We start from the raw sequence: 27,958 nt of genomic DNA on the forward strand, positions 1-27,958 counted from the left end.
AGTTGACATAACTGCAAAAAGTAAATTGTATTTAACAGTGGTGGCCATATAACTAAAGCTCGGATTGTAATATTGGCAACGAAAAAATCGCAGTGGGAGTGGCCCAATTGCAAAAACGATGTTGTTTTGTTGAGACTATTGCCAAAAAGCCACCAAAAGTTCAACTGAAAAAGGTAATACATGTACTGTTATTTATTTGTGTTTGTGCGTGTGTGAGTGTGGGCGTACTACGAATAACAGTTAATTGAGCACTCATCGATTTTTTAGCCCCTTTATTGTGGCTGTTAGGAAAAAAAGGCAACTTAAATTCATTTCACCTCACGAACCGATCGCCAGATAAAATACAAAGAAAAAATAGATGAAAAAAAGAAAAAACTGTCGGAAAAGTTGCCAGCCATCGTCATTAAGTTGATTTGCTACCGCCGCTGATGCTGCGATTTAATTTACCTGGCATTTGGATTGCTTTCGAGAGCTCCAGTTTCCCATTCCACCGCATTCCACCTGGGCTTTTCGTCTCTCGTCCCTCGTCTTTCGACTTTGATTTTCGTTTCGTTTCCCATCCAGCGGCCGATTTTCCTGCCCGCCGAAAAATCGCCATATCGCTTTCGTTTTCACATTCGACGGCGCTATAATGGCTTTTTGCTTTTGGTCCGCGACCTAGGGTCGCATTGCCCCGCCCCCTTGCGCCCGCCCGCCCAGCAAAGCACCTGACTAATTAGTGTTGAGTTATTAACTTGATAATTATCGCTGGCCACGAGCGAGGTGCAACACTGGAGTTCTGGAGCGCAAGCCCACTTCCTCTTTCTATGGTACATAAACCATTTCAATGGTTTCTTATTGTAAAGTATGGATAGAAGTATGTCCAGAAAAGAATGTCATAGAAACTAGCATTTCAAAATATTCCACTTTTCTTAACAATAGTGGAAGTAGCTTGGAAGAAAAGTATGACATCTTAATCTTAAAGTGAAATTACGGAAGTTGTATCTGTGCCTTGCAGTGACAAAGAAATAACTTGGATATCTTTGTGGTCTTTTCGTTAAACTCGTTTGGAACCTCATATATCGAAATACTGAAAACGAACGAAAAGAAACAAACTCAGTAATTCGAGCTTGTCGCTGACTAAAGCTTCGCTTTGTTTATGGAAATATATGTGATCATAATCAAGCTTTTGGAACCGAAGTCACACATAAATCGCTGCGCATTCAAACGTATCGATGCGACTATCGTTTCCCATCAATGGTTCTTGGTAGAAAAACTTCCAAATCATTTGCATTTCAGTAGCGTGTAGAAGACCCTCGCCTTCTAATGACTCGATTGATTTCCATTTTGGGCAACCTTACTCGTTTGTGTAATGCCGGAAGTTGAAACGACTTTTGTCGTAACTTCTTGTGTTGATTATAGATAATAATCGAAGACTGCTTCCAGTAGAACGAAGAACGTCTGCCAAATGGTCGGTGGTCAGCTCAAACAGCTGCCATTAGCCGCAGTCACGCTGTCTGGCAGTCCGGCCCATACATCAATTATGTACTCCTTTGGCCAGGCAATTGCCTTCAACCCCCGTCCAGGAACCACCCATTTCCACCAACTCCCACTACCAATACCATTTCCACTCCCACTTGCATTTCACATGAAATGTGGCATGCCTAACCCAACCAGATGATTCATCATAAACGTGGCATAGGCAGTTTATGCAGATTCCTTACCTTTATGCCAGCCAATTGGTTGTAACACATTTTCATTTATGCTCTGCTCTCGCTCCCAAACTCCTCCCTCTCACATTTTTCCATAATTTCCTGGCCGAAGAGTGCGCCTGCGCATTGGAAAATCGCTTTTCCAGAGCGGCAACTCGAACGCCGCGAGGTGTGTTGAATTTTGTTATCTTCAGGGTTGGGCTAGTCGTCCAATTGGGCTGCTATTTTGACCTGCTCCTTGAAACTCCAGGATTCAGTACGAATATATATGTTTGGCACGTTTATAGCTCTATTTGAAATTAGAGATGGATTTTAAGAGCTTTTTAAAGTCGCTACACTTTCCAGATCTAATGCTGCTTTGTTTGGAAATTGTTACCGTCTTGTTAATTCAATTCCACACACTTTCTTCTGCCGGAGACTGAAACTATATCCATTTCGCTGCGCATCGCATGTCCAGCTGTGTCAGCTTCTTTGGAATTCTTTGATCTTTCGGAACTGGCGGTCCGTAGATAATTTTTGTGGTGCGATTATATTGCGTGCCTGCTGACTGACCGCTCGTACATCATTAGCTCATCTGTGGGGGATTGTTAGCTAATGGCCGATACTGCAACTGCATTAATAATATAATAATGTATCTACGTATACGCTGTTTGTTTTGTGTCATTAACCTCGGAACGGAACGGAACGGAACGGGTTTCCTGCGCTCGCAGCTGGAAAATCGCTTGACTCTAATCTGCATAGAATGCGGATCGTCTTGGAACACTTAACTTCTCCCGCACGAGAGAAACCAGTTAACCAATTGGTCAATGGCCAATAGTGGGCCAAATGCGATTTGTGGTATTTTAGTGGGTTTTTCGGGCGCATGCGTGACCGATCGACAGTTTGGCTTTGTTTACTGTTTACTTTTTGGTTTATTGATCGGCGGCCGCACGATTCGATACTCCGTCCCTCTTATCAGCACGCACACCACGGCGCCACATTCATATGTGCAGCTAATGCGCCGGATCTGGTCATGGGCTCTGTGTCACGGAGCTGGAGCAGTCTGCTGGCTATCAGCACGAGCAGGCTGCTCCAGTTTTCTGCCTGTGCTCGGTCGGGCTCTCCGCCTCGCGCTGAATATCGCTCTCTGAATACCCTGTTTTTGACTTCAATACCCTATCAATGGGTGGATTGTTTGTTGTGCCGCTTGGAAATGGAAAAATGCGCACACTAAACAATAACTATAAATCAAATTAAATAACTATGTAAGCAAAGTAAAAACACTGTATGTGGATCTCAAGAAAAGTACTTTGTAACAGCAAGAGAGATATAAGATGAATGTATGAGCAATGTAGCTAGTGCATTTAAGCAAGTTCCACTGACTAATATTATGAGAAACTAAATTATTTTATAAATTCTAGTCATTTTCCTCTTACTCCATTATGTTGAATATACATAAATAGTTATTCCATTTTGAAATTGTAGCTATATGGGCTTATAATTATTTAATTTTAGCCGTTGTTTTAAACATCCATGTATGAATATTTGGTATAATTGAATAACTTGCTCCTAATATTGTAATTTTGAACATCCGTGTATGAATATTTGGTATAATTTAATAACTTCCTCCAAATATTGTAATTTTGAACATCTGTGTATGAATATTTGGTGTAATTGAATAAGTTCCTCCAAATATTGTAATTTTTGTACAGAATTAAACTAAAATTGGGCCATTGGCATGGCTAGCCCTTCGTGACTGGAAGAGTTGGCCCACTGTGTGCATTTGGCTCGGGGGTAGATGCCTCTGCCTCTGCCGCTGCCTCTGCCACCGCCGCTGCTTTATGCTGCGCAGCAAGTAGCAAGCAGCAAGCAGCGAGCAGCAAGCAGCGCCAGCATAGCAGCAGGCGGAGTGAGCGGCGAGCCGAGCCGAGCGCCCAAATGAGTTACAAAGCAGCGCCACACATCGACGGTCGACTGTGCCTGCTCACTTTGCTCACTTTGCTCGGTGGCTGAGTGGCTCGTGGTTCGTGGTTGGGTCGGAAATCGCCTTATCGTGTGTGTGTATCCCACTGCGGAATCGAATTTGGTGGCAAATACATATATGGACAGTTCTATATTCAAGTGCGTGAAACAATATATATAAACATAACGCGGTTATGATTTGGCAATTGTTTTGCTTTTCATATTCACGCGACTAATTACGAAATCGATAAGTGAGCGCCTTGGGGGAAAACTCACCACACCCACTCAAAGGCCAGCTCTCTCCGGGCTTGAGTTTTCCATTTCCCATTTTCAGCAGTGCGTATATAGAGTGCATTTCGAAATAGTTATTATATGGAGCCATTGAGCTGCAAGTGAATATTTTGTTCAATCAAATTGAATCACTGTTCTCGCCGAAGTGCTCAGCTTTGTGTTTTGTTTCGTGCATTACTTAATTATCAATTGTTTGCGCCTTATCGCTGAAACAAAGCCACAGTATATACTATATAATGGATACAGTCACTCTATGTGCTTCTACAATGGATATTCCTGCTTGGATTGACTGAGATTCACGTTTGCCACAGGTAAATGCGTTTTTATTTGGCAAATTTTAGCAGCCAAGGCAGCCACAAGTTTGCATTTGTTTTGGAAAATCGATTTTCTGGAGAGAGGTGAGCGCTGCTCTCTTTCCGCCTCTCAGCTGATTGTCAAGGGGGGAAAGGGGACGGTGGGCGGTGGGCGTTGAAGGAGGGTGGTGGGTGGTGGGTGTTAGTGTTCCAGCCCCGTTTCCTTGACACGCTACCTTTAGCCGCAGATACTTTTCTTTGGCGTGCTGTGTGCAATTGATTCCGCACCAAAATGAATCGCCACTGAGTCACTGGCCCACTCACTCTCCGCAAGATGTAGCTTGGAATCCAAGGGGCCATGTCGTGGCCATATCTGCCAGCTGGCGGAAGAGGGTTGTTCCATGCGGTGGACGCGATATGAATATTGGCCACCCTCTGAGCCGGAAAACTTTCAGCCAGGCGAACCCATTTGGCCCTTATTTATTGGTTTTCAGTGCCCCTGGAACACCCCCAAAGATTGCAGTCCGATGGCTCACGTTAATTAACCACGTATGCAGTATTTATTGAGTTTCAGTAGCAGTCAGATTGCTTGGCGCACTGGAAAAAACTTTCTGTGCCAATCTCATATTATATGTATAAGTCAACCGAGCTACCATAACTCAAATTACCCACTCTATACGAATTGTGATTCAGATCTGGTTTTTCTGGACAATAGTACTACATTGGACTTTAAGTTCTACAGTATTTGTCATATTTGTGAGAGCAGATTGATAAGACAGTGCATGAAATTATGAGAATTATTATCTCCTGGTACTATTATCTAAACGTGGAACACAAGAACCTCTTATATACAAGATTCCGAACTAATGAGCAATATGCCTGACATATATTCACTTATTCACATATTCACTTGTCATAATGCCTTAGAATAATGACAAATTGTTTTGGACAAATCCGAATATGGGCGCACCTAGGCTCCAAGATACCCGCTGTGAGCAAGAATTCAATTGACTGCGAAATAAATTTCATTACTTATGGCTTGCCAAAGTCGCATGTAAAGTATTTATAACCCGTACATATGCACTGTGAATAAATGGAGGCCATATATGACAACCCCCAGAGGCGTCGCCCACATGCGAAGTTGCCGCAGAGATATAATAATAACTCTGAAGCAATACGAGTATATGCAAAGATATCTGAGATATGAGAGTTTCCCCAAGCTTCGCTCTCGTTTCTCCACGAGATGCGACTGCTGCTGTCTTGGGCATATAACGTAAACAGTTTTAAATTACAAAAGTGTTTGCACCCAGATTCCATAGGATATACTCGTATGTTGTTTGGATGTACGAGAGTGTTTCCCTTTACCTGTCTGTTGTCTATGAGTTAAGTATGGTGGTTAAGATATCAGAAAACCAGTCCACGCCGTCAAGTGTTGTTTGGATATCATCACTCTTACTGCCTGCACAGAGTTTTCATTTATTCGACAAGAATTTCCCCATCGCAGGCACACCTGCTGGCCATTTTCATTGATCTGTTTCTGTGTTCTCTTGGCCACATTCAAGATCAATTTGTTGGAATGCCGCTCGACATGTGTAGAACCACTTAGTGTTTGTTTTTATGCAACTAATGCAAAGACATTTTCGTATTTGGGTTAAACATGTGTGAATGAAATATTGAATCGCTCCGCAAACATTTAAAAAAAAGAAAAGGGGAACACAGGCTGACTTGCCCGGGGGAATCAGTAGTCCGGCGTCTTTGGAGTCCGCCAGCTTTTTTGGAGTCACTTGGCATAGATTGGTAATGCCACTCGAACCGAAGACCCACGGGCAGACAGTCCAATGGATAGATAGATGGATGGATGGGTGGATAGATGGATGGGGGGCAGGAAACTGGGTCATTTGCCTAGCGTCTGTCTTGTTTAAATACTTGCGTCTGATTTATTGGGGACTTTGTTAAGTTGATTAATCAAATGGACTCGCCAGCCGATTTCGTTTGTTGTTCGCTGCAGTTTTTTGGGTATTTTTCTCACATTTTCATTTAAGTTTCGGTTGCGTTGTCAAATTTATGGGCCTTAAGAGACTTTGCCTGCGTTGATAGCGTTGAATTATGTTGCATAAGCTATGCACAATCTACACCATTGTGTCCGTAGATAACGCTTCATTAGTTTGCTTTCCAAAAATACCTAGAAACCGGAAAGGATCCAAGGGAAACCGCACCTTTTTGTATGAAATCCGCTTAAGTGCGTTGGAGTTTAAGATTCTTAAGGCCCAGAAAACTCAGTGAACCTAAATGACCGAATGACAGTTGAATAACCCAATCTTTTGATTACCATATGAAAAGCCCCTTTTGCATCGTTACTTTTTATGGATTATCTGTTAATTATTGTTATTGGCTTTTCCCAAAGCTTCCGTATCTTGCATTTCTTTCTCTTTTCGCTGATTAGCTGGCAACAAACGGAGCCGAAGACGCCGATGTGATGGCTCTTGTCTCGCCAAAGTCAGATAATTGTGGGGGAAGCAAGATACTTAAAGGTGCCCGATGGGAATCGGAGTTGGGGTTTTTGGGGGCTGCAGAGAGGGCAGTCATTTGGCTGGTATTCCGCGTCACTTTATGGCCGTTGTGCGAACATTTTTCCCATTTGTTTTTTGTGGTGCCAGTAATGATATACCCAAGACCATGGCATCTCTTTCCTACGAATGTAAATTGAAAATTACTTTGCGGGCTCATTTTATTAGGTTTTTGGTTTTCTCATTTTTTCGCATGTCTTTCAAAGCGATTACAAAACTTCCACCATTATAATTAATAGCCATAGTCTTGTTGTCTCCCATGACGCATTGAGACGAAAAATTATATGCCATTTTTGCATTTTGCATAGCTGTAATTGATGATACGCTCCAAGAGCTTACAGAATATTATGCACTGGCCATGGTGCACTTCCGCTCCATTTGGAGCCACTGCGATGCTTGACTGCAATGGGTCGCTATATATTCTAATATACATATATAGAATGGAACACGAATTCAATGAGCTTTCCTATGTCGAAAAATTGCATACAATTTAACTGTATTTACAATTGAGATCAGCAAAGGTGAATCAGAAAATTAAGCTCAATCAAAAGGTTCAGCCAATGTCGCCAGAACAATGATTACTTCACTTAAAAGTGTCTCATTATTCCGCTTATATTGTATATTGTTTCTGTTCAATTTGCCCAACCTCTGATGAATATTGTTAATAATGCTTCTCAATTCTTGTGTCATTGCAGGTAAGCTTAACATTAATCTGAGCGGAAATGCGTGTGCCTCATATGGCCATGGGCAATCGATTGACAGGCGGTTCAAGGTCGAGGCATCTGCCCACATCCGATGGATGGGTACTAACGAGTGCCCATATCTCTTACGGAATCGCTTTGAATGGAGCGCTGCGTGCTCGAGTGCTTAAAACCCAGCCCAGTGCCTTCAAGAGCTTCGATTGACACAAAAACTGTGAGACAGCGAGAACTGGAGGGGCCTTGCGTATTACCTTTTTAAAGATATCTGTTTTTTCAGTAAATGCGAGCTTCTATAAGTTTGTATATATCCGCCTACAAAACAAAAAAACTGGCATCCTACTGACCACACTTCAATCAGAAACTCCACTCTCTTGACTTACTTTCCAAGTATTTTATTTCCGCCTCGTCATCATCAGTAAACCAAACACTTGTCTCCACTATTCATCGGTGTGCCCAGGGCACAGCCGAACTCCCGTCCAAATTCCGCGGAATTGCTGAGCGGTCCATTGACATCCCATCTCTCCGGTGTGTGCTGCATCAGAGGCATCGAGTCCAGGATGGCCTCCTGGTTGTCCTTTGCCCAGCAGCGCGTTTGTGCAAAGTATATGAAGAACAGCTGGGTGTTGGTGAAATTCAACTCCGGCAGCGTTTCCTTCGCCAGCAGTGGTCGTAGCTTGTGATCCTGCTGCTCCAGCCAAGCCAAGTAGGCATTGAAGGCCAAGTTGAGACCGCTGCCATCGGCTATAATCTCTCTTAGCCTGGTGGCATTGCGAAACTCGCCGGGTTCATTGTACAAGTAACTGCTGTACTGAGACCGCTGGCACTCGCTGGCATTTCGGTATCCAGACATGGTCAGCTCATTCCACTGGGACGTCGCCTGTGGATGATGGTTCCAACCCTCGTCATCGAAAGCCTGCACCAATGCACTGGCCAATCGCTGGCCCAATAACGCATACTTCAGTGACTTGGGATAGTAGTAATTGTAGTAGGGAGCCTGCAGCAGACCCCAACCAACCAGGATCGTTTGCTGGCGTGGCGATAAAGCAGCTCGCACCTCGAATGCATCCAGACCGTCTGTATCCTGGCCAAAGTCGTTGCCCCTGAGGCCTTCGAATTGCTGATGGGAACGATACTTTAGTGCGATCTCCAAACGGCGCCAGTAGTCTTCCGACTTCTGGAACTGCAAATCGGCGAGGTCCAAACTCTGGTAATCCGGCAGGGAGACTCGATACTGAGACAGTCTGGCTCTGGCCGCCCTCCGATCGTTCTCGTCCATCCATTCCACGTGGAACTGCTCCTCGAGCGCCTTGATCACATCGCTGAATACGGCGTCCAGATCATGTTTCGCATTATCGCGCTGTACATGGCGCTGGAACATCTCACCCAAAACTTGCGGAAACAGACGTTGCGTCACCTGGACGCATTGGCGGGCACGTTGTGAAGGTGCTTCCTCCGGCGGCTGATTGAGTTCGTTCAGGGCCACGTATATGATGTAGCCACCAACGGTGATGCGGTTATTGGCCTTAACAGTCCTCACCACATGTTTCACGTATTCCGGAGAACGGAGATAGACCTGGGATGGGTACTGACTCTCTAGGATGACCTCAATAAACATTTTGAAGTCCAAGTGATTGCCCATCTCGCTGGTGAGCTCGGTCAGGGTCATTCCCACTTTCTGGCGCCGTAGACGCTCTTGACCAGTTCGCGGACGTGCACCGTACATTTGGGCCTGTATGGCGGGTGGCAACTCCTCCTCTGGCTTCTGAATATCCTGCTCTCCCATTTGTTTGCACAGCTCAAACTCGAAACGGATAATATCTCCGGCGAATCTAGCAGCCTCGCCGGTGTCCATGCCAAACCAATCGCGAAAGTTTTCCGTCACCTGCTGCTGCACCTGCTCGTAGACCTCATCTCGCACTTGTGCTCCTCGCGTGGCCAACGCATTGCAGTGCTCCGCCGGAATGATGGTCAGCTTGGGCTCACCAAAGTAGATGCTATTCCCCTTCATGGTCTGCAGATTGAGATCAACTTCCAGACCCAGAAGTATGTCCAATCCGTAGTTCCTTCTCAGTTCACCCAGTGTTTGTACCCACTGACGATTGTGCTGCCAGTTGGAGTTGGGAACGTTGCGTAATCCTCCATTATCCTTGAGAATCTTCATGAGGAAACGACGTCTCTCACCGGCATTCGCCTCCACTGCGACGCAGGATTCGTAGAAAGCTCGCACTTTTCGTACATTCGTCATGCTGGGTCCACTATATCCGTTGGGATGATGTTGCGGTGGCAGTGGCTGTGTGAGGAGCTGTTGCAATTGCTCCGAGATTTTTGACTCCATCAGTTGCTGGGCGGTGGACAACTCATCCGGACGAAGCTGGCGCTTGTGATAGCGGCCCCACTGACCGCAGGCGTACTCGAAGAAATCCGTACAGGGATCGACGCTCAGGTTCATATACTTTTGTACATCTGTGGCTATTTTTTGGCGCACCAGTTGCTCCTCACGTGAGTCTGGGAAGTTTCCACTCATCTGCATGCGATTCATATGGTTCTGTCGGCCTTCAGTCACATCGCAAAGTTGGATTTCAAAGAGGATCAGCACATCGAGCAGATAGCCCAACCAAGCGCTTTTGGTAGCTCTCATCTTGGCGTTGAAAAATCGACTGAACTGTTGTGGTGTGGAGGCTTGATAATACGCGAATCGGAAGCTTCTCCTGGCTGGGCTTGAACCTGGGAGAACTGGGTCAAGTTTGCTCTCAGTCCCTGGGGGTTATCGCACCCATTGAGGCACTGGGATCTCTCTGGGATCCGCGAGAGAAGTAAACAAACTCGGCCTCGACAACCGAGAACTTGGCATTGACAGCAAAACAACACCATTCGCTTGGTGACAAGGTTCTCCTGCTATCAAGCTAGCAAATGTTGTAATCCATTGGCCCGAGATGGTTTACAATTTCTCCCAGACAGGGAAGCATTTCCGATGTGTCGTATAGACTGCCAGCATCAGTAAATCAAAACAATTTATAAATGCAGATTATTCTAAGCAGACAACAATTATTGTTTAGATATGCAGTTTATTCAACGTTAGTTGTTAGAAGCTAGTTTTCCTAAAAGCCAATTTTTCCCATCAACACAAATGCTACTATTTATTCAATAAGTGAAATGCAGTATATTTTAGAGTAGTTTTAAACCCAATTATTGCTAGTATATGATGCACTTGGTTGCAGGATTCATGGGTGATCCAATGGGGCACCGAAATTCACTCGCAAACTCCGCTGAGTTTCGCAAAGGTCCGTTTACGAGCAGGCGCGTCCAGGTGTGATTCTGTCGCGCACTGTAGAGATATCCATCTGGAGTTCCTTGATCGTCCCTGGCACGAAACTCTTCCAGACTGCAATGCTGCTGGGCATAGGCTAGGAAGAAGAGAGCCGTGTTTGAGTAGTTAAGATCTGGCAGCGTTTCCTTGGCCAGCTTGGTAAAGTCGTTGTTCGGCTCCTGGAAACCCAGCCAGTTTAGATACGCCCGAAAGGCGACATTGATGGCTGCACTGTCCGTGATCAGTTGCGTGGTAGCACTTGCATTTGGCCTCAAATAATTGTCCACCTGGCGGGCAAAGCAATTGCTGCGAATGTGATACTGCCAGGCTGTTTGACCATCCCAATTATCCCGTTCGAGCAAACCCACCGACCAATGTGGATCATCGAAAGCCATCACCAACTGTTGCGCCAGCTTCATGCCCAATGTGGCGTAGCGGATGGCATGGCCATAGTGAGGATCGTAGGCTGGTGGCTGCAGCAGTGCCAATCCCATGTCCAAACGTCGCTGAACTGGTCTCAGTCGCACCCTGGCCTCATAGGCCTCCACGGGATCGCCGGGAACGGGCACAAACTCCTCAAAGAGGCGATTGTTTCTTTGGGACTGAACCACGCCCAAGAGCTGGCGAAGATTTTGCCAATAATTGCCGCGTTCCAGCTGCAGTTTGAGGATCACAGGACGCTCGTAAGTGGGCAGCTGCAGCTTTAGGTTCCTTAGCTTTTCCTGACCCACCCGCTGGCTGCCCTCCACCAACCATTCCGCACCCAAACTTTGCCTCAGAGCCGTCTTTAGTGTATCATATAGGTTGTCCAAATGCACTCTGCTATCCTCAGCTCCAAACTGGCGGGCATATAATTCACCCAATGCCGTGGGCAGTAGTTCTTTGGTGCGTTCCAAGCACGCCCGTTTCCTCAACTGTGGGCGATCGTCTAGAGGAAAATTCAGAGCAGACACCGCACGGTACATGATATAGTTTGCCACTAGACTTATGTTGTGCGCACCCACAGTGCGCTTAAGTTGGCGAAAATATTCCGGTGCTGCCATGTAAACGGGTTTGTAGATATCCTGGCCAAAACTGGCCCTCACATATGCTTCCAAATCTAGTTCAAACGAATTCGAGAACTCACGCAACGTTTTGCGGGTGTAGTTGGCCAGGTAGAGCTGCTCTTCCGCATCCCAGGATTCAAAGGATCCACCTTTCATACCGCCACATAGTTCGTGCTCGAAACTGAGGATGTCGGCAGCCAGACGAGCGGCTTCCTCATGGCCCAATGCCAGCCAAGACTTTAGTTCGGCTGCCACTCGCTGCTCGAGGGGTTCGTAAATGGAGTCCCGAATATCCGAGCGATTCCGGGTGCACAGCTCGGCTGGAATCAATGTGCTGGGTTCGCTCAAATACAAGCTGTTCTCATTTACATTGCCATAGTTATAACCCACACGGAGTCCAATCAGAATGTCCATACCATAGCGGAGCCTTAGACCACCGAGCACGCTAAGCCAATTGTAATCGTGGTGATGCACTGCCCATTGGGAACCGGGAACAGCGGGAAATCCTCCATTCTGGCTGATGAACTCGCTGAGGAACTGCTGCTGCTGCTGACCCTGATGAGCCTGTGCCGCTACGCAGGACTTGAATAGCTCCCTGGCCTGTCGCACTATGACGCTATCCTCTCTCCTCACCGCCTCCTCCACGAGCAGCAGAAGCTCCCGATCCGTTTGCTGCTGCAGTTGCTCCTGTGGCGTTAGTGCTGACTTCCAGTTGCCGCAGGCATAGGCGTAGAAATCCACACAGGGATCGATGCTTTTGTTCACATGACTGCCCATTTCATGAGCCTTTGAACGTCGCACCGTCTGTTCCGATTGGTAGATCCGCTGGAAAGGCGGCGGTAGATCCTCGCCAGAAGCCAAGGCATTGAGCTGGAGGTGTGGCAGCCAGAGCAGCCATAAAAATACTGTCGTCCGACACGGGTCCGACATGCTGCCGGAGCTCGGTGAAGCTATCGACTGCCTCCGCCACTCGAAATCGCATTCCAGCAGCCGAGCGTCCGAGTTGATATGACCAAGGGTCAGTTGGGGTTATCGGACATCAAGAGAGTGAAGCGGGCAGAGAAAGAGATTCGCTTCCAGAAACTGATTGGAATGTTGTAAGCGCTTCTGTAATGCAGGAATTATTTGAGTCATCTCAAACTTGGGTGCTCTTTAAAGTACATTATAGGAAACGTTTAAGGTTCGGTGATTGAAAACACAATCAAACGCTTGACAGGTGCAACAAATGCTTTTATTTCGTAACTTCGTATAATAGATACATATTAGGGATATGGATGGATAATGCTCCTCTTAGTAGAGCGTGCACTTAAAGCGAGCGTTCAGCTTATCCTCCCTGGAGCAACCGAAGGCATTGGTGAACTGTTGGGAATTGGAAAGCGCCGTGTTAACCCGCAGCTGCTCGGGAAGCTCATCGAACCGCTCCACAGTTTCCGGATAGTCGGTGCAGTACAGCTGAGCATAGCCCAGATAGAAGATCTGATTGTGGTCATGATCGAGGAGTGGCAGACGTTCCCTTTGATATATAACCGGTGTTTCGGCCGCATTCTTCAGCCATTGTTGGTAGGCGCGATAGGCGATGTCCAGGGCACCATTATCGGCTACAATTCTACGCAACAGATCCTTGTCCTGCACTGGCTTACCCTTGTACTCCACAAAGATGGCGTACTGCTCCTGGAAACACTGGGTGCGCCGGGAGTACGAACTCTCCGATGTGTGATCCCACCAGTTGTTCTGATAACCATAGGCATCGTAACGCCTGCCCACGCCATCGAATCCGTGAAGCATTTGGCGAGCAAGGAGCACACCCAAGGTGGCGTACTTTAAGGCATTGGGATAGGCGGGATCCCAGAAGAATCTTGCCTGCAGGAATGTGATCGGCACCTGGATGCGATTCTTCTGGATCTCGTAGTGCGGCAGCTTGTACACTTCATCTTCGGTCACCGGTTCGGCCATCAACTTGGCCAGACCGCGTTGTGTCTTCCACTGGAGAACGCTCACCAAGTTCGGGTAAAAGTGATCCATGTGCAGATTAAGTCCGTGCATCTGGCGAATCAACTTGTTGTCGTCGTGGGTCCGGAAGTGCAGCTTCAAAGCCTCCAGCTTGGTGATGGCCTTCTGTCTGGTCTCCAATGTTAGCCAGAGCAAACGCTCCGAGGCCTGCAGATCCTCGCGAAAGACTCGCTTAATATCCGACCACGTCGATTGCAACTCATTGATCATCTGCATGTGGTTGTAGTTGCGATGGAACAGACTCTCCAGCTGATGGGGGAAGTATTGCTGCGCCAGCTGGACACACCATATATCAGCTCTCTGGGATGGTGGCACTCGTGCGGTATCCAATGCTTCCAATGCCTTCCACATGGTATAGTTGGCCAGCTGCAGCTTGGGTGTTTCCCTTATCACATCCACCAGATTGGACATATAATCCTCGGGTGTCTCATACACATCCATGTACAGGTTTTCGTTGAATATCAACTGCAAATACCGCGTCACATCCACATAGCTACCATAGGCAGCCTTCATCTCAGCGGCGGTCCTTTGGCGAGTGGTTTGCGCCAAGGTGAGCGCAGGATTGTGGGGCAATCCCTTGGCCAGTTGCTGCTCGATTTGGACGACTTGGCTGGCCACCTGCTGCCTCCAGTGCGCCGATTGTTCCGGGAAATACACTTTAAGCTTATCTTCGATTGCACGTTCGTACAGCTCCCGAGTGCCATCGTAGTGGGGATGGACGTAGTGACGCCGTGACATGGGAAACTGGGGCGCACCGATCTTCAAGCGATGCATATTCTCCTCCTTGTAGTCGAGTATCACCTCCAGTCCTATGAAGATGTCCACGCCCAACTTGCGCTTCAGATTGGCCACCACCTGCAGCCAATCGTACTCGTACTGATACCACGAGGCAACACGAATCTCTGGCCAACCGCCTCGGAAATCCGTCACATTTTGCAGCGTATTCAAGGCGGATCGCGTGTCATTTGTCTGAAGGCGGCATGAGCCATAGAAGTACTTCAACTGACGATCGGCACTGTTCTCAGCTCCCCTTGTCGCGCTCTTGAGCATATCGGCGCTCTTCCGGATATACAGCTCCTGGAGCTCCTCCAGGTAGTTGGTCCGTGTCTTCAGCTTTCGAGCGGGATGCAAACGCGGCCAATTGGCGCAGGCATAGTTGTAGAAACTATTGCAAGCCTGCTCCTTCTCATCGCCCATATACGCCTTGATGTGAGCCGCCTTGGCCAGTCGCAGGATGTCGATCGAATAGTTGGCGGCCAAAGGATGAGGCACTGAAGCATCGATGGCGCATATGGAAAGCAGGATGGCTCCCAGCAGGAGTCCAAGCGGTTGGCAGGCCATTATCTACGGCAAGATGGTTACTACTTTTTCCGTGTGATTCGAATGATTGCCGAAACGAAACTGAGCGGGAATCGAGAGATGCGTCGATTTTTGACTTGAAGCGAGGCTTATCGTCACCACCACCGCCGCTTGATTGGTTAATTAGTTCCATTAACCGTTGCAGTGAATTTGCTCAGCCTCCTTCTCTCAATTACGCCACTGACCTAATATTCTTAAATTCTAATTTGAGTGCTCATTTTCCTACTATTCTCCCACTCTCGCCTCTGATAATCGCGTTCTGTGGGCTGTATTCGCACTTGACGCTCAAGGTAGCCGCACTCCGAGCTCCAAGTCTTATATGTATATATATATACATATATAGTTAATGAGCTAATGGCTTTTCCGGGCCCAAGGTTGGGGCCGACTCATCATCATCCTGTAGCGTATAATTAAAAGTTGTTTGTGCTCACAGAGTCTTGCCGTGCAGTTACTAATTTTTGCTCCCCCCCATCTTCTTCCTCTAATTGCAGATTGAAATTTTCCTCAAGCTAGATTTCTAAATACATTTTAACCACGGAAATTGACTAGAAATTGCCAGCTAGCAATCATCACCAGACAACGGCCATCAAGGAAACTTCACACACGGTAAGGAATTTACTTTCTTATAAACGCACACAGCTGCGGCCATGTTAATTGTGCAATTTCCTGGGTTATTTGGATTCATTCTTTACAAATTTCTATGTATCTTCAGTGTTGTTACTAACACTTTAAAACAAATTGAACGCATCTGTAAGTCGTATATCATAGTATAAGTTTAAGTATTCTGCACTTGTAAATCATAATGCCAAAGTGGCATTTTTGGAACAAAGCCAAGTTAAAGTGCCATAACTTACTGCACTGTCATCCGTTTGGGTTCCATTTAATGTTTGCAAACAAACTCGCTTTCAAAGTTCCGTTTATTATTTGCAATGGCGCTTTGAGAACTTGTCACTTTCTAGTTCGAATAAATAATGTAGTATTTGCAACAACTACGACTTAGTCACTAGGTTAATACTCGATGTGTCCGCCTAACCAGCGGTGGTCTTAAGTGCTTGTCCGCTGAGACGACGGTCAAGTTCGACGGCATCCAAGGAGATGTTGTACTTGACATGATAACCATTGTTATCCGCCACATAGGTGGCCGTTTCCACATACACATAGTTGTTATCCTTGATGGGAAAAACGTACGACGAGGTTCGTTTGCCGGTGATGATCAGTTCGGGTTCCTCGCCAGATTCCTCGGACGAATCCTTGATCTCCCCCTTCTCATCTCGCTGTTGGTTGGCTTCCCTAATGCTGGAAAATAGAAAATCTTATAATAGGAAAATCGAAATGGATGTCAATTAAATACTCACTGAAATTCGTAAAGCACTTTTGTGGAGGCATAGTTTTGATCGATATAAAAGACAAAGAATACAAACACCAACAGGCACTGAAAACATTTTAAAATACTTATTCTTTCACCGCATTTCGTATTTAGAGGACTTTGACTCACCGTAGTAACTCTGATCATTCTAATTTAAGCTGCTTTGTGGCACTGAATGAACGGAATCCCAGATGAGATGACGATATTTATTTGTTTTGTATTCTTGCAGTAGTTGCAATCTACACTACGGAACTAGTAAAACCGGTCCGTAACATTGCAACTGAGAGTTTTCGACCTGGCGATTCGCACCATTTATTCTTCGGACAGATATAGAGAGAGATATTTATGATATTTCAGATTTTGCTAATATTTTTCTGATTTCTCTGATGTGCTGTCGGCAAACGCCCCAAAACGGGTTTCCTCCATTGCTATTGGACCTGTGTCTATTGACTGGATTTAATAATTGCCCCCAGCAATGCTGATTGACAGTAATTGCCTCTATTGGAGCTTCTAGTGTTTGGGGGGTCTGAATGTGACTGTGTCAGCGGGGCTTTGTGGAAAAGCCCTGGAAAATCTTGTGTCAAAAAGAAATTTCCCAAATAAATGAGTTCTTAGATCGTCAGATTTATTATGTTGTTGATTAATTGTTAAATTCCTTAAATTTTAAAAAATCAAGATCCTTTGCAAACAATTTTCAAATCAGTAATACTAAAGGTATCCTCTTAGCCCAAGACTGTGAGTATTTTCAGGAGCTGCGTACTCAATCGAGTTCCGATATCCAAAGGAGTGGGTTGGCACTCCACCGGAACATTAGGCACATGTCCCCCATATGTTCCTCTGCTAATCTGAGTTGCAGTTGAAGTTGAAATCGGTGCCAGTGTGGGTAGGGGTACCACTGGCCTGCCATTAACGACTACAGGTTCAATCGGCGTGCTACTTGGTTGATCAGTTGGCGAGATCAGGGAGTGAACCCTTTCCGAAGGTGCATCCTCCATGGGTGTGCATAATTTGGAATTTGCTGGAGGCTCGACAGAGTCCGTTGATGGGTTTAAAAACGGCAGGCTGATGCCAAACGCATTGGCAAATGCCACACAGCCAAGTAGAAGGACTAGAATCTAGAATATGTGAAGGGTATTGGTAGTTATTGTAACGTTATGAAATCCGGTTCGAATGGATACTAACACTCTGTTGCATTTTTGATGTGATACTGAAACTATATGACGGCGACAGCTCGTTTTATATTGAACCCCTTGTTAGTTAGTAATTCATAAAATTACCCATTCAGATATATAGCAAATGAAAACGGGTTCAGTGTTATGACACATGGCGAGTGACGTTTAATAGAGTCAGGACAGAATTTTTCTTGGTATCTATAAAGAATTTATTTAATATTTTGTAACTTATAAATCTCGAATTGTTCTTCTCATTTATCCCAATTGAGTTTTAACTAACGATTTAAGTGTTTTGGCATCTAATCGTGATCCAATACCATCGGGGAGAGTTTCGCAATCATCCTCAGTTTGGTCTTTCGTTTCCAAGAGGACTTCGGTTGTTGTTAATGTGGAAGTTGGCTTCAGAGTTGGTAGTGCTACAAGTTTTTTAATTGGAATTGTATTGGGTACAATATCATTTAACCTTTCTTTAAGTATTCCCACTGCCTTTGGGGCCAAAGGAATTAATCCCCTAATACCGCCATGAAGTACTTTCCTTCGGTCATCTTCACTGCCAACTTGAATTGGGCCTAAAGTGGAAGTGGGCTTAAGTGTTGGTAGAGGTACGACCACTCTCTCATTTTTATCGGGTATTTTATCAATATTAGTGTTGATTTCCGTGGAACTTAAAGAGGAGCTGGGAGCCAGAGTTGGCAGGGGTACAGTATTTCTGGTACTGGCCACTCCAAGAGAATTGGTACATTCATTTGGCTCTAAACTCGTAGTTTCAATGGGATTGCACTGTTTAATTGTCGATATTGGCTGCTTAGACGAAGGCGGCTCATAGTTATCATTGGAAGATGGTCTATTTGAGGGCGTTAGGAAGAGTTGGCTTAGACCACCACTAGCATTTACAACAGCGATCCAGCCAAGCAGCGCAAATGTGATCTATAGTAGTTGAAGTCATTAGCGCTATTTATTAATGCAATCCGGTTTAATTGGCTACTTACACTTAGTTGCATATTCGATCGGATACTGAAGCTCGATCTCGCTAGCAGTCTGTTTTTATATCGAATTCCCAGTTAGTGAGTTTCCCATTTAGATAGGAATTGAATGAAAACGAGTTTAAATTATTAAATCCGTTTTGCTTTAATCAATCAACTTAGAATTTTTCTTGGTATCATTAACGATTTTCTTTGCATTAATTTATTATTGAAGGAAGTTTATATAAATGTTATATAATGAATTTTATGCTTTACTCAACTATCCCCTTTCATGTTAGTTTTTGTAACCAGTGTTTGCAAAGTTCTCGCGTTCAACCGAGATCCAATACCCTCAGGAATGGGTTCGCAATCATCCAGACTTTTATCAACTAACTTTACGTCTTTGCCAGAAGTTGTACTTGATTCCGGGGTAACTGTTCCGCCTTTGGGAGTAATGCCTAGTCCTTTTGGCTCTGAACTCGAAGGATCGATGGGTTTACAGGGTTTTAAACTCGGTTTCTCCTCCTTGGACGACGACGCATCCTTTTTTACATTTTTTGATGCCAGTTGACTTGGGTTTAGTGAACTTGCAACAGCCACACAGACCAGGAGCAATAATATAATCTATATGGAATACATTTATTAACACTTTTTCACAATCCGAGTTACTTGGAAACCTACCCGCAGCTGCATTTTCGATTGGATACTAAAACTTGAACCGCATGGCACTGGCTTTTATATTGAATTTTTAATGCTAATAAGTTTCCCCTTTAGATTATTATTAAAAACTGGTTTAGATTACTGCATAGATTACAGCACATACATAGAATATGTATTGGAAAATGTTATTACATTTTATAAAAAAAATAAAAACTAGAATTCTTTGGATTTATATTCAGTTTTTATTAATCCTTCTGCTCTTTTGATATTAGGAGATGATTGGTCTGTTTCCTTTTGTTTCCCACGTTTATATTTTATAGATTTCGAAATCTTTGTACTTTGTACTTTTTTGTCCATAGATGCTCTTGTTTTGTTTTCTGTGCATAGATGCTCTTTTTTTGTTTCCAGGTGACATTTCCATTGAAGTTATATGCAGCTCTATCTATATTAGCAGCAAAAAGTTAATAGATATTGCTTTAATAATGTTTTTAATATAGATCTGAGCGCGACACTTTCAATCGAATTAATTTTCACGTTTTTACCAATACGTAAATGTTTAGATCCAATTGGTGTTACATTAAAAGTAATGCTACATAATAGTTCAAACACTTCCTGTTTAGGTATCCAATTATAAACTCGATACAATTTTCAGATAAAACTTTAAACCTAAGACTTTTTTTTAACCGAGTGTTTTTAGTACGGGTATACTGAGATTTATATGAAACAGGTGTGTATGGTTTTGATTATAAATTGTTGCGTCAGTCGTTGAATCCTTGGTATTCGAATCCTTAAATAAAACCGATTGCTTGGTTGTAAGGCCACACGTGTTATGGATGATTAAAATCACAAGGAACAGAAATAATTTCTAAAACGAATAGATTGATCATCTTTATATGGGATTTCTTAACTTTTAACTACACACTGTTGCACTTACAATCGGTAGCATTTTTATGTTGATACTGAGGCTCAATCTGAATGAAGTTCAGTTTATATAGATTCGACTTAAGCTATCAAATACGATACTGTTGATTAATTATGGATAGCGTGTGAAAGCATTTGATCAGATAATAGAATGTGCAGCTAATCACGAATAGTAAAATCAAGTCAATGCGATTTGTTTAATATGTGTATTAAAATGTTACGAAGTATTATAAGAAATATAATTATTGTGTAGATCTAAAGGTACTAGTCGATTAATAATAATTATATATAAAATAATTTGTTTGATTTGCTTTCGATTTATGTAGAATTTATGCAAGGATCTTAAGTAGAGTTGCGCTTAGTCTTGGTCCAATAGACTCGGGTTCGCAGTTTTCGTCAATAACTGGATTACATAAGATGGTTGTATATTCTGCATTAGATGGATCACTGGTGGCATCAACTTCAACTGGTAAATCTTTAGAGTAGTTATCCTTTGGCGGTTCTCGCCTCAGAATAGTCAGAAGCTTTTGAAGTCTCGCTTTTGACTTCAAAATATCTTGTCCAGTAATGGCATTCAAATCGTTATCCTTTTCACCGTTCTTGATGACATCTTTGGACCAGTCATATGAAGAATATAAGTCCTTGTGCGATACAAACTTGCGATTTGAGCTGGTCACGTCCTGGGAATCCGAACTGCCGCCGCCCCAACTTAATCGCAATAATACAACCAGGCATACAAGGAGTGTGCACAATATAAACTGAAAGCAAAAGACATTATTACGTGTGTTATCTAGGATTAAAGGGGTTAAACGACTTGAGTACTTACAATCGCTCGCATGTTCAGTTCTCTTCTGTTATGAAATTCCACTTGGCAGACAGTTTTATATCGACGTGGCGCTGGTCGTTAGTAATGCATAAAATTACCCAGGTAGACAGATCAGATTGTTCGCATATCGTACACTTTTTATAGTGGGGCTAGCGTCCAGCACTTTTGTATGGGCGTTTTTTGAATTGGGAAAATCTATTTTAGACCAAGCATCTATAATTTGTTCTATATTTATAGCTGTGAATGATATTTTCTCACGACGACTACGACTTTCTGGCCTATTACAGTAGTTCAGTTCTTAAAGCTGATTCATTCGCAGGGAATTTTGAATAAATTTGATAAAGATAATCTACCAACCGATGTAATTGATTGCAACGAGAAGTGCGACAAACATCACTTCTTGGTAATAGCCGCCCTCGAATGGCACACTTCATGACTCATTAGTTTTACTATGACTAGTGGTACTATGTCTACTAGTTACTTGTATTGGCTAAAGCCTGTTCTGAATGTAAACAAACAAAGCACGTTTTTTATACTCTTTCAACGGGCATCACAATTTCGTTTATGGGTTTACCCACAAACGAATCGATTAGAATGTATATACATATATCATTTCTTTGACTCCACACACTATTGATGCAATTGAAAGACTACCTATTACAGTTTTCTATACCCCAAAATAGTGGGACTCCCATGTATAATCGCAATAGAATACCTTAGTTTCCACTTTTTTTTACAATAACATTATGTAAATGGTATTACTTAGTCAGATTCCGGTGTAAAAATTAATTAATGGGTTTGGTTATTTCAATAACATTTTAATTGCAATATTCTTCGGATAAATCACCTATATAAGAAAGCTGTAGTATTCACTTCAGGATAGAACGATAGTAATACACACGTTTTGGTTAACTTTAATAAATTGTTTTTAATACACGGATCCCATTAATGATCAAAAAAACCAACCATTTATTTGTCACGAAAGGATCTGTCTTTTATTGCGTTTTAAGTTACTGTAATACATGTCGTTAGATCATTTCTCAGTAAAAGCAATATTCTAGTGGTTATTGCAGTTACACTGAGGTATTATCTTGTATAACCCAAAGTTAATTGATAAATTTCCTGAGGGTTCATGTGGGACTTTCTCTAACTGCGTTTCAAAGTTATTTAACCCGTTTCGATCATTAGTTTTAGCAGGAACTCCCTAGCCAGTATTCTCAAACTTTAACCGTATTCAATACAAGTGTGTCAATTTAAATACGAAACCAAGTCGCACGTCCCTCGTCTAATCAATAAATTGATGTATCAAGGTAATTCCAAGGAACTCATACTTGATTACCATAGTTAGTGGACCAGATAAATGGCACTATGCCATAGAATCTATTACAAAACCAGGCAGTCTCGGGATCCACAGCTGTATTGACTCGAAGATAGAATTATTGAAAGTGGTTGAAAAATCCCCTCCAAACTGGAGCAAAATCGATAAATTCACGTAATGCAATTAAAATCATACAATGGATTTTAGCTTGAAATTTTTTATTATAGCAAGATAAACAATGTGTATAAACCAACAACAGACTTGAATGCTCTGTAATAGTTTAAAATACTCTTATGTATATAGGAATTATTGACAATTCTAACAGGTATTGCCGCACATTTTCAGTTTAAATCACTTAAGGATAATCAGTCGGGATGCTTATTAAATTATTGGCTTAAACAAATACTTAGGCTAAAATCTTCAGCACTTTGGCTGATAGATTATTGACGGGTTCCGTTGTTAATCCGTTGCCGGCATTGCGGTTTCTGGACAGGAATGTTTGAAGATACTCCAACTCGGCTGATCCCTTGCACAATGTAAAATGCTCCTTTCCAATAGCTTGGGTATCTGATGTGGTGGTAATCCTCTGGAATCCCTTGTAGATGCTACAATCGTCTGCGATTTGCTTATCCAATGTTAAGGGGGCCTGACTTGTCTGGTTGTCTGGCTATTGTGCTAACTAACTGGTTGTTTGATGTTTCTTCTGCCGTCTGGTAATTGTAACTGTAAGTTTGCAGCGCCAAGTGCCTCGGCTTTTATACGATTCTCGGCGAGCGTGGAGCGGGTGCATCCGCCGCCCATGGCACACGACCGCCACTCGCCGGGTCGGTCGCCCGGTCGGTCGCGTTGCGTGGCATGCGGAATTTTCCCATTCAGCAACTGCCATCGAGCGGGCAGTTCAGTTCACAGAAAAAGCACCGAACTCTCCAATTACGGTCTATAAAATTGACACTATATTTAGCCCTTACCGTCATCTCGCAGTGTAGACGCCGCCGGCCGATCCAATTCAGCCTGTAAGCTGGCTTGGATGATACGAAATCGAAAACCAGCTGCTCGCTCGTGCTGATTCACAGCCGTGTTTGCATATGTTTAGTTTCGAATTACATGAGAATTTTCTGCATATTTGTCGATTTTGATTCACACTCGGACTTTGGACAAGCAAGTCATTATTCGTTTAATGAGAAATTATGCTCGATCATCGTGAGTTTGGCTTCATTCAGACATGCTCAAATTTTGCACGAAAGTTCGATGGCGACCATGAATGCGAATGAAGAATATTTACCATTAGATTTTTGCTCTTTATTAAAGGTCATGGACATCCTTGATTTTGCAAAATGTTCTGCGTGTCTGTGTGTTACAAGCTGAGGAAAAATTCTAGAAAAATCTCAATAAATTAATATTTCAAAATATAACTGAACACGTACAACTCTTTCCAAAAATCGAAATATTTAAAAAATACTTATGATATAATAATGTTATAATCTAAGATCTTATGCTAAAATAAGTTAATTAAATTGGTTTAAACTGGCAAATTTGTTATGTTCTGATTTCAAAATTTTTCCTCAGTGAACTCCCAATACAAAAATTGTGTGAAAAATTATTTATAATGCAAAACACCCAAGATTACAAATAATTTTCGAGAGGGGATATAAGAGTTGAATCTTTGAAGATCTTCATTTGCTTTTCTTACGCATTTTAGTTTTACAATTATTTGCTTGGTTTTTAGTGTCGCTAAATCAAAATCAAAATTCAAAATTCGAAATTTCAATTATTACAAACTGATAACGTAACTGATAATCGAAGTACTACACTAAAAATGAAAGCAAAGTAAATATTAAAAATATTTTTAATTTCTGTTGTTTGTGTTATGCGAAGCAAACTCACGTGTATCCCCTCTTCAAAATTATTTATTTTCAGACAGAAACTGAAACAGAAACTGAAACAGAAAAAAAGTGTTTTGTGCGCGCCTCTGCCCCACAATAAAAAAAAAATATAATAAAGTATTGCAAGCAAAACACAGTAGGCCAGAACTTAAATGCTCTAACCAAAAGACCAAAAGAGATCCAGACGAACGACAAAGAACGACGAGGACGACTGAATCAAAGCAACCACGGTGTGGTCATTTCTGTACCGGTGTGCCGCTGCAGCTCCTGGTGCCGGCATGGGTGCCAATGTGTCGCAGCTGGAGCGGGAGATTGGCTCCGATCTGTTCCCGCCGAATGAGCACTACTTCGGGCTGGTGAACTTTGGGAACACCTGCTACAGCAACTCGGTGCTGCAGGCCCTCTACTTTTGCAAGCCATTTCGCGAGAAGGTCCTCGAGTACAAGGCCAAGAACAAGCGGCCCAAGGAGACGCTGCTCTCCTGTCTGGCGGATCTATTCTACAGCATTGCCACGCAGAAGAAGAAGGTGGGCTCCATTGCGCCCAAGAAGTTCATCACCAGGCTGCGCAAGGAGAAGGAGGAGTTCGATAACTATATGCAGCAGGATGCCCATGAGTTTCTCAATTTCCTGATCAATCACATCAACGAGATCATATTGGCCGAGCGGAATGCTGGACCCAGCAATGGGAATCCAAAGGCCTCGAATCAAGGCGGAAGCACAAGTGCCATGGCCAGCAGCATAGCTAGCAAGTCCAGTTCCACGTCCAACTCGAATTCCAACTCCAATTCGACGACAAACTCAAATGGGAACAGTAGCAACTCGACGGGATCACTGAATGCCACCACAAGTGTACTGGATGCCAGTGGCAGTCTTACGGCCACCACAACGCCCATAATCTCAGGAAACGGGACAGGAAGCAATGGGGCCAACTCGGAGCCCACCTGGGTGCACGAGATCTTTCAGGGCATACTCACGTCGGAGACGAGGTGCCTTAACTGCGAGACGGTGAGCAGCAAGGATGAGAATTTCTTTGACCTCCAGGTGGACGTGGACCAGAACACCTCGATTACGCACTGCCTGCGGTGCTTCAGCAACACGGAGACCCTGTGCTCGGACAACAAGTTCAAGTGCGACAATTGCTGCAGCTACCAGGAGGCGCAGAAGAGGATGCGGGTGAAGAAGTTGCCCATGATCCTGGCCCTGCATCTCAAGCGCTTCAAGTACATGGAGCAGTTCAACAGGCACATCAAGGTCTCGCACCGCGTTGTCTTCCCACTGGAACTGCGACTCTTCAACACCTCCGATGATGCCGTGAATCCCGATCGACTCTACGACCTGACCGCTGTGGTCATCCACTGCGGTTCCGGACCGAATCGTGGCCATTATATATCGATTGTGAAGAGCCACGGACTGTGGCTGCTATTCGACGATGATATGGTGGACAAAATCGAGGCTTCCACCATCGAGGACTTCTACGGCCTGACCTCGGACATACACAAGTCCTCGGAAACGGGCTACATACTGTTCTATCAGTCGCGCGACTGCACCTAATCCCTACTACGCTGTCGCCCCTTAGAAGTTAAGTTGAAAGTTTCCAATCTCCTGTGCGCAGCAATGCCCAAAATTATGTATGTCTTTTTACTATCTAACCACGCATCATAATACCACACAGCTAATAGCTATCAATAAAGATGATCAATACAGCAAACGATTGGTCTAGGTCAGTGAGCCTTGACGTTGATGGTGGCTGTCATGGCCAGAATCTCTGTGGCGGTTCACTCAACCCACACTCAATCAATAATCAACTTGGGGGGCTTGCCGGTGCGCACGTAAACAAATGTGCGATTTCCCGTGCCAAAGCGGTTTTATTGTGGCTCCAAGCTGCTAACTTGATAACTTGCTAACTTGGTAACTTACGCGACTCGACGCGACGCTGGCTAATCGCTTAGGTAACCGGCGACCGATGAATTTCATGAGAAATCCCCGCGTCAAATCGTTGGGAGGGTCGCGAGCCACCGAGGGAACTCACCACCGGTCGGTCGGTCACACAGGTGGACAGGTGGTTTGCCGCCAATAATTGCCCACCTTTTGGTCACTTGACTTGATCGCGGGGTCGACGGATCCGCATCGTCGCAACACTTAGTCACGTCGCCATGTCAGAAGCACGTGAGCCATATGCAATATTGGTCAATGGTGTGGGAAATATGCAAATACTATAGGATTTGCAGCATAAATCAAGTGTACAATTGTCTAGGATTTTGAGAAGAGTTACTCAACCGGTTAGAACGACACATTAGAGTGACACATCGCCAGTAAATGCCCACTTTTTGGTCACTTGACTTGATCGCGGGTTCAAGTCACGTGAGGCAAATGCAATGGAGTTCGATGGAGTGGGAAATACGAGTATGCAAATTCCAAGGGTTTGCAGCATAAATCAAGTGTAAAATTAACCAGAGTTTTAAGAAGAGTTACTTAACCGATTAGAACGAAAGTGACACATCGCAGGCAATGGAATGCGGCTAGAACAATGAGTAGATACATTTACCAAGAAGTGTTACTCGCTGTTGTCATAATGTTATAAAATCTAGATGTTTACTATTATAAGCCTGCTTTAAAATTATTTTTTATTTTTAGCTATTTCGTACGCATACCATTGTTTTCCCCTATTAATTTTTATTGTAAGTGTCTATCTGCATAACAAATCTATTCGCCCATAGATAATGGAAAAAGCTTTCACATACTCGTAAACATATTTCCTTTTGCTGCAGAGAAAACTGACATTGACAGTCTCGATGGTTATGCAACATAGGCAACTTATCCACTCAGCGATGCAACGGAGATTCAATTTCGATGTTTTTGTTATTTATTAACGTAATTTTCAAGGCTCCTCGGTGGTGTTGTTTTGGCCACTTATCTGTGGATTGGCAAATGACATCGTTAGGCAATGCCAAACCCACGGAAAGATAGTGGTTCATAGTAGTTGAGCAGGTTCATCGGAGAGTGAGATCCATGACAGATTTATGCATTTTCCTAATGACGTTGAGTGTTGAGTATTTGAATGGGCTTTAATTGATTCGATGTGGTTTGCAACCGACTTGGGAATTAGTTAACCCACGACCTCTAATTTATATTTGTAACCATAAAGCAATTGGTAATTATAATGACACATATAGTTTAATCAATTATATTATTCGACCGCTTATTATTCCGACCTTGTGACCATCGATAAATTTATTAATGGTTAAATAAAACAAACATTGACACCATTCATTCTTTTATGGTTAATTATTTCCCATATCTTACTTTCTAGTCTGTTGGTTATGGGTTCAAATGAAGTTTCATATATGTTTAAAAGACCTCTTTTAATTATTTCCTGAAGAGCATTTAACATTCGCCCAAACTTTTTGTTCACAAATTTTGAAGTTTTGTATAGCTGGTCGTTGGAAAGATTTACCAATTTGTTCATGGACAAGCGTTAAACGCTATTGACAACCGAGGAGCAGACATGTGGATAGTTGGATACCTAGATAGCTGGATAGTTGAAAAGTTGCATAGTTAAAAAGTTGGATAGTTGCACGCATCGAGTGGCTGCGTAGGTTTTGTCTGCGTTTTTTGTCGCCTGTCTGCGGACTCCTCAAAACC

At 43.7% G+C, this 27,958-nt stretch overlaps 10 protein-coding genes across 11 annotated transcripts in view; 2 read left to right on the top strand and 8 right to left on the bottom strand.

Annotated features, from left to right (window-relative positions):
- The first annotated feature begins 147 nt into the window (after positions 1-147).
- LOC120451462 (ubiquitin carboxyl-terminal hydrolase 12) lies at positions 148-26,027 on the top strand. Of its 2 annotated transcripts, XM_039635145.1 has the most exons (3): positions 148-173; positions 15,698-15,812; positions 24,353-26,027. In XM_039635145.1, the coding sequence occupies exon 3, from the start codon at positions 24,593-24,595 to the stop codon at positions 25,865-25,867; it is 1,275 nt and encodes a 424-aa protein (XP_039491079.1). In that variant the 5' UTR covers positions 148-173; positions 15,698-15,812; positions 24,353-24,592; the 3' UTR covers positions 25,868-26,027. The 2 variants fall into 2 exon arrangements, with proteins under 2 accessions (XP_039491079.1, XP_039491078.1); XM_039635144.1 differs by lacking the exon at positions 148-173 and having other exon boundaries at positions 15,696-15,812; positions 24,349-26,027.
- Positions 7,851-10,127, bottom strand: LOC120451459 (endothelin-converting enzyme homolog). Its single transcript, XM_039635141.1, has one exon. It carries the CDS (start codon positions 10,120-10,122, stop codon positions 7,897-7,899), a length of 2,226 nt encoding a protein of 741 aa, XP_039491075.1. The 5' UTR covers positions 10,123-10,127; the 3' UTR covers positions 7,851-7,896.
- On the bottom strand, positions 10,530-12,803 carry LOC120451460 (neprilysin-4). Its single transcript, XM_039635142.2, has one exon. It carries the CDS (start codon positions 12,765-12,767, stop codon positions 10,677-10,679), a length of 2,091 nt encoding a protein of 696 aa, XP_039491076.1. The 5' UTR covers positions 12,768-12,803; the 3' UTR covers positions 10,530-10,676.
- LOC120451461 (neprilysin-1) lies at positions 13,047-15,301 on the bottom strand. Its single transcript, XM_039635143.2, has one exon. It carries the CDS (start codon positions 15,186-15,188, stop codon positions 13,128-13,130), a length of 2,061 nt encoding a protein of 686 aa, XP_039491077.1. The 5' UTR covers positions 15,189-15,301; the 3' UTR covers positions 13,047-13,127.
- LOC120451458 overlaps positions 15,698-27,958 on the top strand; it is a 28,025-nt gene continuing 15,764 nt past the window's right edge. Inside the window, exon 1 of the mRNA XM_039635140.1 lies at positions 15,698-15,812. The gene's annotated coding sequence lies outside the window, so the exon portion shown is untranslated. The remainder of the gene's footprint in view (positions 15,813-27,958) is intronic.
- On the bottom strand, positions 16,106-17,117 carry LOC120451466. The gene is made up of 3 exons (XM_039635151.2): positions 16,702-17,117; positions 16,562-16,638; positions 16,106-16,502 (listed from the first exon to the last, which is right to left on the bottom strand). Exons 1-3 carry the CDS (start codon positions 16,717-16,719, stop codon positions 16,235-16,237), a joined length of 363 nt encoding a protein of 120 aa, XP_039491085.1. The 5' UTR covers positions 16,720-17,117; the 3' UTR covers positions 16,106-16,234.
- On the bottom strand, positions 17,177-17,903 carry LOC120451465. The gene is made up of 2 exons (XM_039635150.2): positions 17,755-17,903; positions 17,177-17,687 (listed from the first exon to the last, which is right to left on the bottom strand). The coding sequence occupies exons 1-2, from the start codon at positions 17,764-17,766 to the stop codon at positions 17,295-17,297; spliced, it is 405 nt and encodes a 134-aa protein (XP_039491084.1). The 5' UTR covers positions 17,767-17,903; the 3' UTR covers positions 17,177-17,294.
- LOC120451463 lies at positions 17,936-18,872 on the bottom strand. The gene is made up of 2 exons (XM_039635148.1): positions 18,734-18,872; positions 17,936-18,671 (listed from the first exon to the last, which is right to left on the bottom strand). Exons 1-2 carry the CDS (start codon positions 18,743-18,745, stop codon positions 18,000-18,002), a joined length of 684 nt encoding a protein of 227 aa, XP_039491082.1. The 5' UTR covers positions 18,746-18,872; the 3' UTR covers positions 17,936-17,999.
- Positions 18,898-19,528, bottom strand: LOC120451467. Its single transcript, XM_039635152.2, has 2 exons — positions 19,388-19,528; positions 18,898-19,330 (listed from the first exon to the last, which is right to left on the bottom strand). The coding sequence occupies exons 1-2, from the start codon at positions 19,397-19,399 to the stop codon at positions 18,983-18,985; spliced, it is 360 nt and encodes a 119-aa protein (XP_039491086.1). The 5' UTR covers positions 19,400-19,528; the 3' UTR covers positions 18,898-18,982.
- On the bottom strand, positions 20,547-21,580 carry LOC120451464. The gene is made up of 3 exons (XM_039635149.2): positions 21,372-21,580; positions 21,114-21,308; positions 20,547-21,045 (listed from the first exon to the last, which is right to left on the bottom strand). The coding sequence occupies exons 2-3, from the start codon at positions 21,123-21,125 to the stop codon at positions 20,617-20,619; spliced, it is 441 nt and encodes a 146-aa protein (XP_039491083.1). The 5' UTR covers positions 21,126-21,308; positions 21,372-21,580; the 3' UTR covers positions 20,547-20,616.

Source organism: Drosophila santomea, chromosome 3R, assembly GCF_016746245.2.
Source record: "Drosophila santomea strain STO CAGO 1482 chromosome 3R, Prin_Dsan_1.1, whole genome shotgun sequence".
NCBI classification, from domain to species: Eukaryota; Metazoa; Arthropoda; class Insecta; order Diptera; family Drosophilidae; genus Drosophila; species Drosophila santomea.

Coding starts and splice junctions, on each gene's coding strand:
- LOC120451459 (XM_039635141.1), bottom strand. CDS start 10,122: ATGAGAGCTACCAAAAGCGCTTGGTTGGGCTATCTGCTCGATGTGCTG.
- LOC120451460 (XM_039635142.2), bottom strand. CDS start 12,767: ATGTCGGACCCGTGTCGGACGACAGTATTTTTATGGCTGCTCTGGCTG.
- LOC120451461 (XM_039635143.2), bottom strand. CDS start 15,188: ATGGCCTGCCAACCGCTTGGACTCCTGCTGGGAGCCATCCTGCTTTCC.
- LOC120451466 (XM_039635151.2), bottom strand. Junction 16,503..16,561: donor AAAGTGCTTTACGAATTTCA/GTGAGTATTTAA, acceptor TCTATTTTCCAG/CATTAGGGAAGCCAACCAAC.
- LOC120451462 (XM_039635145.1), top strand. CDS start 24,593: ATGGGTGCCAATGTGTCGCAGCTGGAGCGGGAGATTGGCTCCGATCTG.